The sequence below is a fragment of the Biomphalaria glabrata genome, chromosome 9 (genome assembly GCF_947242115.1).
Source record: "Biomphalaria glabrata chromosome 9, xgBioGlab47.1, whole genome shotgun sequence".
NCBI classification, from domain to species: Eukaryota; Metazoa; Mollusca; class Gastropoda; family Planorbidae; genus Biomphalaria; species Biomphalaria glabrata.
The window spans coordinates 2,693,893-2,707,606 of NC_074719.1; the positions used below are offsets into that span (position 1 = coordinate 2,693,893).

Sequence of the window (13,714 nt, forward strand, 5' to 3'; positions counted from 1 at the left end):
GAAATAGGTATATCTTATCTTATCTTATATAATACAGACGTTACTTCAAAAAAGAAGATGATTACGTCCTACAGTATCCCAGTATATATAGGCCTAAGTGAACAGCTGACTAGAACTATTTTTGTAGCAAGATTATTAACTCGATTGTAGCTTTTAGCAACTCCAATTTAAAGAGCTTCTAATTGAGGTATTAGATTCTACGTGAGTATGCGGATCTTCTGCTGCATAACAAGACTCGTTGGTTATTGATAGGAAGTATTTTACAACGTTACGCTTCACTGAATCATTAGCAATTGTGTAACATAGAATAGTGGACCATAATAGTTTGGCACACAATATGGATGCCTTAATGGGGTAAAGGGACTTAACTCAAAAATAAGACCTTTTATTTATGTAATTACTGGTGGTATTGTCCTTTTTTATGTTTTGTCGATATTATAGATCTAGACATTTTATTGATTTAGACGCTAAAAATTGAATGTAAATATTTTTCTATTAAATTATTATTTTTTTGTGTATTTGTAAGTTTAGATTATTAGTTACTTAAAGATTAATAGATGTTGGAAACAGAGATAAAAAATACCAGCAGAAAAAAAAAGTTGGCAAGTACGGTAATTCAAGGGAGAGTAGTGTTGTCATAGTCGTCGGTTTAACAATAACAATGAATGATCATTATACTTAATAGTTTATACGGTAAAAAGGAATTTGCTTAAAAATATATCCCATATCTGTTTAAAAAAAACTATTTAGATTCTAAATCTAGTACAATAAATATTTGTAATCTGCATTTTTTAAAAATAAGAATAATTAGAATGAATTCTAAAGACTAAAAGTTAAAAAGTAGTAAAAGTTCTAAAATAGCTATCATTATTATCTATTCTAGCCAATTCTAGATCTAGATCTAACTAGAAATTCTAGCCTAATCTAGGCAATTTTTCTAGTCTAGTCTAGATAATAATAATGATATTATTCTAGTATGTATTAGTATTACTGTAACTATCATATAATATAGTATTATAGAATCTAGATCTATTAAGTCTAGTGGTGAACAGTGATGATAATCATACTATGATACTACACATAGTGTAACATAGTGACATAGTATAACTTACTCACTACTTTAGTACTTACTGATTACTTCTTGCCTTCACTGGCCTTCAGGACTTATTAGCCTATTAGTAAGTATTAGGGCGACTTAGGCAGTAAACTGAGAGTTAGGGCAGTCGGTGAAACTAAATATAATCATATATCATATATAAATATATATAGAGATTGGTCATTGGTTAATATGCATGACTAAATGCATGACGCCTAGGACGTAATCATCTTCTTTTTTGAAGTAACGTCTGTATTATATAAGATAAGATAAGATGATAGACTCTAATTTCTATCTAGAGTTCTAGATTTTTTAGATCTATCTATTACTACTTATATGTAATTTGAAGAAGTTAATTAAAGAAGTTCAGTTTAGTGCATTATCAAATTATTCATATATATCTCCGGCGTGGGATAATTCTGTTTAATCAGTGTTTAATATAAGAAGCATTACCAAGAAATAAACAGAAATCATCACATAAGCCTTCTTGTTAGGTAGCCAAATCCTCTTGATGGGTAACCAAGCCTCCTTGATAGGAAGATTTTCTGTGCTGCCTAGAGCCTACTTGAGGTGCTCAGTGAAACATCTCTGCTCGAGTTAATTGTTAGTGATGCTCCTTGATGGGTTAGATAACACCTCTCAGGCAGTAGTTGGTTTGTTACTTAGACATTAAAATGTCAGCTTTTTCTATGACATTTGGTAGAAATTGCTAATAAAATTTTTTTTTTTTTTTAAATTTAACTGCTGTGGTTTTGATCTTGAAATTGGCTTCTTTTTCCTAGGTTTAAGTTAAGTAAGAATAGATTACAAGTTATTATTTTATCGTCCACTGCAATTGGAAATAGGTTATTATGAGTGAATGAGTGTGTGTTTGTAAAATCACATTAAAAGACTTTAATGAGACCTATTAACCCTTTTGAGACGGCGCAGCCAATCTATCGGCCCAGTCTGGTTTGGCAAAGAAGACGATCTAGTACTAGTGTTAGTGTTGACGATACCCATCCATGGTAACATTGTTTAGAGTTGCGGGTGAGTAGCTGGATAGAGAATACATATATATAATAGGGATTAGCACCCCATAAACTGTTTGATGCTTTTATTTTTACTATCAATTTAGTTCATATGTTTGTCAGGGTGACTAATAAATATGATGCAAACTTTCGGACCAACAAACAGCTCACAAGAAGATCCTTGGTTCATAAATAGGTGTCTGTCACAGTGGCCAAAATGAAGACATCTATTTCCATAACACTGGAAGTGGGAATTAGTACAATAATGTGACAGAAGTGTCTGAAGGGTATCCATGGGTCTTGTTTTCCCAAATATAAATATTAGGACTTATTCAGGCCTAAAACTTCTTTAAAACTCTTACATTTTTTAATTCTGTTCAGTTTTGAAAAATTTTGTTTGTAAATTTTTGCGCATAAATTATGCAAATTTTAATTAATGTTAATATTTCAGTTGGATTTTATGTAATTATATTAGCTCATCCATTTCTCTTCAATAATATATGTTTGTAAAATGTTTTACATGTTTCGGATGTTCCTTCAGAGTTGAAGATAGTTTACTTCCTAGTCCAAACCTCCCGCAGGACGACGGGGGATGGGAGCGGGCAGGGTTTGAACCCTCGACCGTCGATAAATCTGAACGACAGTCCAGCGCACAAACCGCACGACCAGGCAGCCATCCAATATAATTTTGTGTTTGTAAAGTAATTAGTTTATTTGTTAGGAATTTCTTTGTAATAGAAGTGCTCCATCTTCTTGGCACCAAATGTGCCAAAAGTCACCTTTTAACTTATGGCGATCTTAAGAAGTTTACTATTTTCTGTGATTTTTGTTACAGGAATAGCCATGGATGTTATCGCCAAATGACACAATTGTAATGATGCCGTTAAAAACTGGATTTATGAGCTGACCAATATAAAAAAAATAAATCATCTTCCTTAAGAGACACTTAGAAACTGTTCTTACCATGGATGACATCAAGCACGACTTTAGTGAACTTAAAAATTTCATAAAAATTGAGAAGATAGAACAGTCATTAGACTCAGAGATGACAGACAAGAATTACATTTATGAAACTTCTAATTTAAGTTTAGCAGAACAGACACGGGTACCGGTAAGACACATTTTATTTAATGCCTAAGAATTGAAAATTGCATTTTTGAGCTTTATTTGAAATAACTTGGGTATGCATTTTTTCCCATTAAAATATAAACATTATTAACCATGCTTAGATATGTTGGCACTTTTAAAAATTCTGTTGTGAAGTATCTAAACATAGGAAAATAACTAAGATCATTTATCTTATAGAAGTCATAATCTAAATAAAAGAGACGTTAAAAAGATATAGTCCCTACATATATGTGTTGAAAATGATTTTAAATATAATGCTTCAATTCTATTGACAAAGAAATCTGAAGAACATTCAATGTCAATGATGGATGACTTGAAACAAGACTTTACCAATGATCTCTGTGAAGTTATAAAAAATGAGAAGATAGAATCATCTTTACATACAGACAGATCAGAATATAGCTTCATTGGTCAAAGCTGTGAATCAATTTTATCAGAGGTAGGATGACTTTATTTTAAAAAATTTCTATAAAAACTATAGCAGACCATTAAAAAAACAGCTATAAACTTCTCTCGGCTTTCTTTTATCAGCGTTTGCAAAAGTTGGTTCTCTTTTTAAAATATTCAATAGGTTTGTACTAAAGTGTCTTTGAATAAAACTTGCTTTCATTGTTTAAATATTTAGTGTAGAAAGCAGAAAAGAAGAAGAGATATTTAATAAAACAAGAATCAATTTTTTAAAAATGAGTAAATTATTTTGTTTGGCATCGAACAAGGAAAAGAAATTGTACTTGACTGTTGTTGTGGTATAAGTTAAATTTGTCCCCTTTATACTTTGTGGGAAAATAAGGTCATCGCTTAAAAATGTGAACCTAACAAAAGTTATGAAACCTAATTTCATTAGCACTTCCCTGCCACAGTGGTTAGTGTAATGGCTTTACGAGCCTTGTACCCTTTTTGGAATTCAAGTCATTCAACTTTTTTTTTTATCAACTGCATTTGAAAAGCTATCACAATAACCTTCACCCACTTACACCTTTCTCTCGCCTCCCCAACATCCAAATTGGTCCATACAAGTTCATAGTGCTAATATAATTGCAGTTAATATAAGCATAGGTCCATAGTGCTAATATAATTGCAGTTAATATAAGCATAGGTCCATAGTGCTAATATAATTGCAGTCAATATAAGCATAGGCCCATAGTGCTAATATAATTGCAGTTAATATAAGTATAGGTTCATAGTTCTAATATAATTGCAGTTAACATAAGCATAGGTCCATAGTGCTAATATAATTGCAGTTAATATAAGCATAGGTTCATAGTTCTAATATAATTTCAGTTAATATAACCTTTTTTTTTTTTTTAAAGTTTTTTTTATATTGTTCTAATTGCATTCAGATCTTGAGGCAATGAAATTTAAACTTTTTTTTTTTTACTTATAAATATGTTCATGACATTATTTTTCTTAAAGGGATAAAACATCTTATTTGTTTCACTCTACAGCAAAAAATAAATCTAAATCCAGGTATGACTTACAACCAAGATAAACCTAGAAACTCTCCTCACAAAGATGTGTATGCTTCTAATGAAAATAGAACTCTCCAGCTGGTTTATGCTGAGCAACTTTCCTCTATTTCATCATTCTCTAAGAATGTTGAATTAATGCATTGCTCTATAAAAACATTTAAGTGTGACTTGTGCCAAAAACAAATGTTTCTTAAATCTAAATTAATAGTTCACCTGGCTTGGCATTGTAGAACAAAACAATTCATATGTTGCATTTGTCAGAAAGAATTAAAAAGCTACACAAATTTGAGAAGACATGAATTGGCTCATTCAGGTGAAAAGCCATTTAAATGTCAGATTTGTCAAAAAGAATTCACTCATTCCAGATATTTAAGAAACCATAAGATTACTCATTCTGGTGAAAAGCCATTTGAATGTCAAATTTGTCAAAAAAGATTCTATCATTCTTCAGGTTTAAAACAGCATGAGTTGATTCATTCAGGTCAAAGGCCATTTAAATGCCAAATTTGTCAAAAAAGATTCACTCAGTCCTCACATTTAAAAAACCATGAGATAATTCATTCTGGTGAAAAGCCATTTGAATGTCCAATTTGTCAAAAAAGATTCTATCATTCTTCAGGTTTAAAACAGCATGAGTTGATTCATTCAGGTCAAAAGCAATTTAAATGCCAAATCTGTCAAAAAAGATTCACTCATTCCTCACATTTAAAAAACCATGAGATAATTCATTCTGGTAAAAAGCCATATCAATGTCACATTTGTCAAAAAAGATTCACTCAATCCAGTTCTTTAAAAGACCATAAGAAAAATCATTCTGATAAAAAGCCTTTTCAATGTCAAATTTGTCAAAAAGGATTCACTCGTTCCAGGTATTTAAGAGACCATATAATAATTCATTCTGGTGAAAAGCCATTTGAATGTCTAATTTGTCAAAAAAGATTCACTCAATCCTCAAGTTTAAAAAATCATGAGTTGATTCATTTAGGTCAACAGCCATTTAAATGCCAAATCTGTCAAAAAAGATACTCTCAGTCCTCACATTTAAAAAAGCATGAAATGATTCATTCTGGTAAAAAGCCATTTCAATGTCCAATTTGTCATAAAAGATACGGTCAGTCCTCAGATTTAAAAAACCATGAGATAATTCATTCTGGTGAAAAGCCATTTCAATGTCAGATTTGTCAAAAAAGATTCACTCATTCTAGTTATTTAAAACGGCATGAGATTAATCATTCTGATAAAAAGCCATTTAAATGCCAAATTTGTGAAAAAATTTTCTCACGTTCTTCAAGTTTAAAAGATCATGAGAGGTATCATTCTGGTGAAAAGCCATTTAAATGCCAAACTTGTCAAAAAGAATTCTTTACCTCCTCACATTTAAAAAATCATGAGTTGATTCATTCAGGTCTAAAGCCATTTAATTGCCAAACTTGTCAAAAAAGATTCATACGGCCCTCAGATTTAAAAAGGCATGAGATGATTCATTCTGGTAAAAAGCTATTTTATGTCAAATTTGTCAAAAAGGATTCACTCGTTCCAGATATTTAAGAGACCAAAAGATAATTCATTCTGGTGAAAAGCCATTTCAATGTCAAAAAGAGTTCACTCTTTCTAAAAAATGTATAAAGGCATGAGATATTTCGTTTGAGTAAAAATGAAATTGTTGTAAAAAAATGTCACTCATTCTACAAATTTAATACAGCATGACATGATTCATTCTGATAACAAGATGAATGGTAAAGGGCTTAGCTTTTGAACGGGAGGTCCCAAGTTTGAATCCAAGTGAAGACTGGGATTTTTAATATCTTCAGGACGCCTTTGAGTGCACCCAGATCTACTAGGTACCTGACATTAGTTGAGGAAAGTAAAGGCAGTTTGGTCATTGTGCTTGCCACATGACACTAATTAACTGTGTGCCACAGAAGTAGATGACCTTTATTTTAAATCATCTGCCCTATAGATCACAATGTCTGAAAAGAGAATTAACAAGCTATTGAAATGCCAAATATGTCAAAAAGAATTCACTTATTCCTCAAATTTAAAAACAGCACAAGATAATTTTAGGCTGTCCTCAAATTAAAAAATCTTGAAGGTTCATTCTTGTAAAAAAAAAACAACGTTTAAATGAAAAAAAGTTTTTAAAAGGAGCCCACTCATTTTACTTAAGCCGCATGAGGTGATTCATTATAGTCATAAGCCATTTCAGTGTCAAGATAGATTCACTAAGTCCTTAAAAAAAAGGGATGGAATGAATCATTCTAGTGAAAAATTTCAATTTAAAATGTGTTGTGTTCAAAAAGAGTTCACTCACTCCCGAACTTTCAAAGTGGATTCTTTCTGGTCTGAAGCCATTCTAATGTTCCATTGTCTGTATGAATACATTAACAATAGCTTCAAGTGCTAGTGGAATGAAATAATCTTTCTGTTATTTTTTTAAAATTAATTAGAAAATTCATTTGGATTAAAGTCTATGCTAAATGCGATTAGGAATTAACTCATTACACTCACACATATAATATATATTATGTATTATACATTATATACATACACCAGTAAATATATGTGTCGTGACAGACGATTAGTGCGTCCATATGAATCTCTAGTTATCTTTCTTCTTGAGTGGGTAAAAATCTGATGCGACTAAACTACCAGATTCAATGTCTACCTCAGTTTACCTGTATATACGTTTAGATTTTATTCTGTTATATCTACTATGTAGTTGTAAATTACCTCTGACTCATTTATTGATCAAGAAATCTCTTCAAGCTAAAAGCATGAAATAGAACTCAACGAAAACAGTTATTATACCAACGGCACACATTTATAGTTGTTGACCTCAATCTATTTCAAATTTAATTGATCCAGAATTGGTACAACTACACTTTGAATAATTTTTTTTTTTGTAAGTATTTCTTAAGGTTTTTCATGTTGTATTATGTTGTGTTAATGATGTGATATTTCATTGGATTTTCTTAATATGTTTTTTTTAAATTACAAAAAAGAATTTTGTACAGATTAAATAAAGTATTTAACTGAGAACATACAACTTTTTTCCTGTTTTTTTATATCTGTATGTAGTATTTTGAAACACTGAAGATTTAATTAGATTATCATGATAGTTATATGCCCAGAGATAGGCTACTTTATAAAAAGGCACATTTCTTAGTTTTGGATACTAATATACTAATGATAATAATCTTTATTATCCATGAAATTTGCCTTACGGGTTGTGCAAAGTTATTCGCTGAGAGTAACACCACACTGAAAGAGTTAAAAAACTAACTACACATTATATCTATCGTAGCGAAATATACATTCACACTAGTTTCACTCAAATGTAACGTGTGAAATGTTTACACAAGATAGATCAATTCTATTCACTAATTTGATTGCCAGGGAAACGATAAATTTGGGATTAACTTGGTTGAAGGAGTTGTTTGGAAGAAAATCAAGCCTGAGTGGCTCTTCTCATTTTTTTTCGTCTCAGAACCACAAAACAGAATGAGACAACATATGTTCCAGAAGCACAAAATTGGAACCAGTGAAATCTGCCCATATGTAGTGTCACCAGAGAATGCTGACCATGTTCTACAAAACTGCATTTTTTATCAAGAGGCATGAACAAGACACTGGCCCTAAAACATCCCTGTAGAAAGAAAACTATACGGAGAGCTCCCTGATTTGGAAACCACTTCACAGTTTATTTCGTATTTTGGTTTAAGTCATCTGAACGCTCCAACGGTTCATCTCATATAGTCTATTGGTCTAGTCATCTGAATGCTCCAACAGTTCATCTCATATATTGTTCTATACATCTGAACACTCCAACAGTTCATCTCATATATTGTTCTATACATCTGAACACTCCAACAGTTCATCTCATATATTGTTCTATACATCTGAACACTCCAACAGTTCATCTCATATATTGTTCTATACATCTGAACACTCCAACAGTTCATCTCATATATTGTTCTATACATCTGAACACTCCAACAGTTCATCTCATTTATTGTTCTATTCATCTGAACACTCCAACAGTTCATCTCATATATTGGTCTAGTCATCTGAACGCTCCAACAGTTCATCTCATATATTGGTCTAGTCATCTGAACGCTCCAACAGTTTATCTTATATATTGGTCTAGTCATCTGAACGCTCCAACAGTTTATCTTATATATTGGTCTAGTCATCTGAACGCACCAACAGTTTATCTTATATATTGGTTTAGTAATCTGAACGCACCAACAGTTTATCTTATATATTGTTCTATACATCTGAACACTCCAACAGTTCATCTCATATATTGTTCTATACATCTGAACACTCCAACAGTTCATCTCATATATTGTTCTATACATCTGAACACTCCAACAGTTCATCTCATTTATTGTTCTATTCATCTGAACACTCCAACAGTTCATCTCATATATTGGTCTAGTCATCTGAACGCTCCAACAGTTCATCTCATATATTGGTCTAGTCATCTGAACGCTCCAACAGTTTATCTTATATATTGGTCTAGTCATCTGAACGCTCCAACAGTTTATCTTATATATTGGTCTAGTCATCTGAACGCACCAACAGTTTATCTTATATATTGGTTTAGTAATCTGAACGCACCAACAGTTTATCTTATATATTGTTCTATACATCTGAACACTCCAACAGTTCATCTCATATATTGTTCTATACATCTGAACACTCCAACAGTTCATCTCATATATTGTTCTATACATCTGAACACTCCAACAGTTCATCTCATATATTGTTCTATACATCTGAACACTCCAACAGTTCATCTCATATATTGTTCTATTCATCTGAACGCTCCAACAGTTCATCTCATATATTGGTCTAGTCATCTGAACGCTCCAACAGTTTATCTTATATATTGGTCTAGTCATCTGAACGCTCCAACAGTTTATCTTATATATTGGTTTAGTCATCTGAACGCTCCAACAGTTTATCTTATATATTGGTCTAGTCATCTGAACGCACCAACAGTTTATCTTATATATTGTTCTATACATCTGAACACTCCAACAGTTCATCTCATATATTGTTCTATACATCTGAACACTCCAACAGTTCATCTCATATATTGTTCTATACATCTGAACACTCCAACAGTTCATCTCATATATTGTTCTATACATCTGAACACTCCAACAGTTCATCTCATATATTGTTCTATTCATCTGAACGCTCCAACAGTTCATCTCATATATTGGTCTAGTCATCTGAACGCTCCAACAGTTTATCTTATATATTGGTCTAGTCATCTGAACGCTCCAACAGTTTATCTTATATATTGGTTTAGTCATCTGAACGCTCCAACAGTTTATCTTATATATTGGTTTAGTCATCTGAACGCTCCAACAGTTTATCTTATATATTGGTTTAGTCATCTGAACGCTCCAACAGTTTATCTTATATATTGGTCTAGTCATCTGAACGCACCAACAGTTTATCTTATATATTGGTTTAGTAATCTGAACGCACCAACAGTTTATCTTATATATTGGTTTAGTAATCTGAACGCACCAACAGTTTATCTTATATAATTGTTCTAGTCATCTGAACACTCCAACATAAGAATGAGAACGAGGAAGAAGAATTCATAAAGTCTTTGCAATTTGAGACAGCTGAGGTTTCAAATCATAGGACCCTCTCTAACACTGTATTGTCTGACTGGGGTGAGGAGTGTCATCTTGGGTGAGGAGTGTCATTTGCCTGCTGAAGTGCCAAGTTTTAGAAGTGCTAGTTCTTCTCCTTCATCTGTCAGTAAAATCAATTGTTCCTGGTTTAATATCTTAGTTCCATGTGCTGTCTAGGGAATGAACTTTTTTAAAGACTTTATTTTAGAGGCATAGCATTTATAATCAATTTATAGACACACACCTCTGGCCCATCAATGCAGTCTTAAATGGAAAATAAGCATTCTCTAATGGCCATGTTATAGACAATGGATGCTTAGGCCTACACACACACACCTCTGTCCCATCAATGCAGACTTAAATGGAAAATAATCATTCTCTGAAGGATTTCTATATGTACACACAAATCCCTGGCCCATCAAGTCTTAAATGGAAAATTGAGCATTCTCTAATATGGTCGTTATAATGTGCATACTGTGACATATTTTGGCCCGTAAATTAAATGTGCGACTTCCCACGAAATAAAACGAACGTGTTCAGAACGTAGCTCAAACTTTTCACGTGACTTTTTTTTTTCTTGTCCACTTTATAAATCTAGACATTTCTTATGAGAGGCACAGTTCTTATTCCATATGCTTGGACAAATTTGTGTAAGTTCTCCTTCCCTAGTGTCATTAGAAAATGGTATAGGTTGCCTGACTCAGCCAGGGAAACTAATGACTTGGCAGAGGTTAAGTCACTGATTTATATGTATGACTAGATTGACACATGAAATGCGTAGGAATTAATTATCTCCTTTTTTAAGTAAAGTCTGTAATCGATAGGATAAGATAAGATACATTCTTTATAATGGCTCTTATAGCATGCTCAGAGCGCTTTCATCCAATCTCATTTGTGGACCAGTGGGGGGAGGGGGTATCTAGGAGAAGGGTTTTCTGTGCTGCCTTTAGGGCTCTACCCGAGTCGGGTGTCGAATCTCTATCTCCCTTTCATAGTTAGCCAAGCCAAGCTAAGTTCATGCGCACTGACCCTCTCGACCACGCTTCCCACTAATTTAGTACATACAGAGTCTATATTCTTTATATATATTGAAAAGTTGTTTTAGTTTTTAGGCTATTTCTCAGATTTTCTCCCATTAAATTTCACATTATAAAAGATCTAAATTTAGTCCTAGACATGCTGGATCTAGAATCTAGTATAAGTTTATAATGTTTAAGACTAGACTGTTCTGACTATTATAGTATATCAAGTGATATCTAGATTTCATTAGGCCTATATCATAGACTATATATTACAGCAAGGATTACGGGCACGACATGGCCTAAATTGTGCCGATGTGCCTAAACTCAAAATATGCATCTCTGTTAGTGTTCCTATTCTAGAAAATAGATCTAGGCCTAAATCTAGTATCGGGAACTAAACTAGTTTTCAACTAAAATAAAGAAGTTAAACTATTAGTTTATCACGAATTTCAAAAGATAGTTAAACTAAACTAAAGAAAGTTAATTAAACTATAACAAACTATTCATAACTTTTTTTTTTTTTTGGGGGGGGGGGGGGAGAGGCGGGGTTGAACTAGACCTATATAGATATAATCATCCGACTGTATGCCTACGGTTCGATCTTATTCTTTTAACATTCTAGTAATATTTATCTATAATAAAATCAGTAATACAGAATATGTTTCTTACATAAACGTTAATGCACAATAAAATACAAATGTCTAAATAAATATGTGTGCTTGTATTTTTGAATTGAATTAAAACCTTTAGAAAAGAATGATACTCTTTTTTTTTTAAATTATATTAACTTATAATATAACGGAAAATCTTGCTTAGACCGGTAAAGTTTAAAATCTCATTAAATAACATAGATTTAGAATTTCAAATTTAGATCTAATAACCAAAGAAATAGGAACAAAATCGTTGGAGTTTTAAAAACTATTTTATAGTGTGAAATACATGCTTGACTAACCATGCCGATGTGCTATTTCTGACCACCTAAAAATACAACTAACACTATTGCATAACCGTTAAACGCGCAAGGGAAAAAAAAACAGGGTGGTCTTGTCATTATGGATTGCACACTCAGTCCACTATATATGCCTACACGTGTACGTCTATCTGGCCAGATTGTTAAATTACAATTAGTCGGACACACCGTCTATTACTTTCTGGGTAGGGAGGGTATGTTGACTAGCCGCGCCATTGTGTTATTTTCTTGTCTGACCACATAAGCAAACACTATTGCATAACGCGTAATGAAAAAATGCAGGGTAGTCTTGTAGTATCATCGACTACACACGTACAGTACACTAGGCCTACATGTGTATGTCTAGCTGACCAGGTTGTTAAAACCAGTTGGACACAGTCTATTTACTTAATGGTCAGAGAGTGTGGATTAAGATTTTTTTTCTAGAGTTGGTTATCCTAATGCCTTTAGATCTATATAGGCCTAGCTGTTGATTTAGACTTAGATCTCAATAATAAGTCTTTAGACTTAATGTTCCTGCAGTTAAAAAAATATTGTTTGCGCAAATGAATTAATCAAAGCCACTAAATATATATTGACCTAACCCACTAATCAGATTCCAACTTTATACAGAAGTTACACCACCATGTGGCTCACAACCCCATTCCTAATATTGCATAGAAGCTTTTGGCAAAAACTGTTCAACATTTTATAATACTGCTACTTTCAATTGCAAATATTTACTCCATAATTCATAACTTCTTTTCTACCAGCTTCTTACATTAACCCTCTTCAAATTGATAATCAAAGTTATTGATATCACATGACCAGAAAAAAGGGGATGTGCGTTTCAACCCTGACCACATGAAAAGTTTTAAAAATTTTAATTAAACTTTTTAGTTAGTAACTAAAAAAAAATAATTAAACTATACGATTTTAACTAAAGTTTTTTTTACTAGTTAAACAATGGCCTTAATTTTTTTTAGTTAAACTAATAGTTTCTAACTTTTTTGTTAACTTTTGCCCATCACTACCTCAATCTATTAGACCTTGATCTACACTCTAGTCTATGATTCAAACAATAATTTGATTTTTCTACATTATCTCTTGCTACTCTAGATCTATTACTAACTGAATCTATATCTACATTAATACGAGTTTTTTGCTTCATTATCTATATAAATAAAGAAACTTCGTTTTAATAATATTTTATAAGTATTTTATTACTACTTCCGGTATCATTGATAACAAAATCTCTCCTTTCGATTTTGTGGTCATTTTTGGCATTCATATACCAAGAGCGCCGTCCAAAATAGCTTAATAATCTCAAGTGATTCTTATGTAGATATGGATACTACAAATTAATAAACAATATAAATA

At 32.2% G+C, this 13,714-nt stretch overlaps 2 protein-coding genes across 3 annotated transcripts in view; both read left to right on the top strand.

The window, feature by feature from the left end:
• The first annotated feature begins 592 nt into the window (after window positions 1-592).
• LOC106066727 (zinc finger protein 883-like) lies at window positions 593-7,745 on the top strand. Of its 2 annotated transcripts, XM_056041764.1 has the most exons (5): window positions 593-693; window positions 2,018-2,125; window positions 2,942-3,217; window positions 3,512-3,673; window positions 4,680-7,745. In XM_056041764.1, exons 3-5 carry the CDS (start codon window positions 3,071-3,073, stop codon window positions 6,249-6,251), a joined length of 1,881 nt encoding a protein of 626 aa, XP_055897739.1. In that variant the 5' UTR covers window positions 593-693; window positions 2,018-2,125; window positions 2,942-3,070; the 3' UTR covers window positions 6,252-7,745. The 2 variants fall into 2 exon arrangements, with proteins under 2 accessions (XP_055897739.1, XP_013081257.2); XM_013225803.2 differs by lacking the exon at window positions 2,018-2,125 and having other exon boundaries at window positions 598-693.
• Window positions 7,746-13,582: 5,837 nt separating this feature from the next.
• LOC106063045 (zinc finger protein 708-like) overlaps window positions 13,583-13,714 on the top strand; it is a 31,916-nt gene continuing 31,784 nt past the window's right edge. Inside the window, exon 1 of the mRNA XM_056041762.1 lies at window positions 13,583-13,664. The gene's annotated coding sequence lies outside the window, so the exon portion shown is untranslated. The remainder of the gene's footprint in view (window positions 13,665-13,714) is intronic.

Bases quoted from the DNA above. Each gene is read 5' to 3' on its own strand.
- LOC106066727 (XM_056041764.1), top strand. From the start codon at position 3,071: ATGGATGACATCAAGCACGACTTTAGTGAACTTAAAAATTTCATAAAA. The intron at 3,218-3,511 runs GTAAGACACATT...CTATTGACAAAG, and splicing joins CAGAACAGACACGGGTACCG to AAATCTGAAGAACATTCAAT. The intron at 3,674-4,679 runs GTAGGATGACTT...TTCACTCTACAG, and splicing joins GTGAATCAATTTTATCAGAG to CAAAAAATAAATCTAAATCC.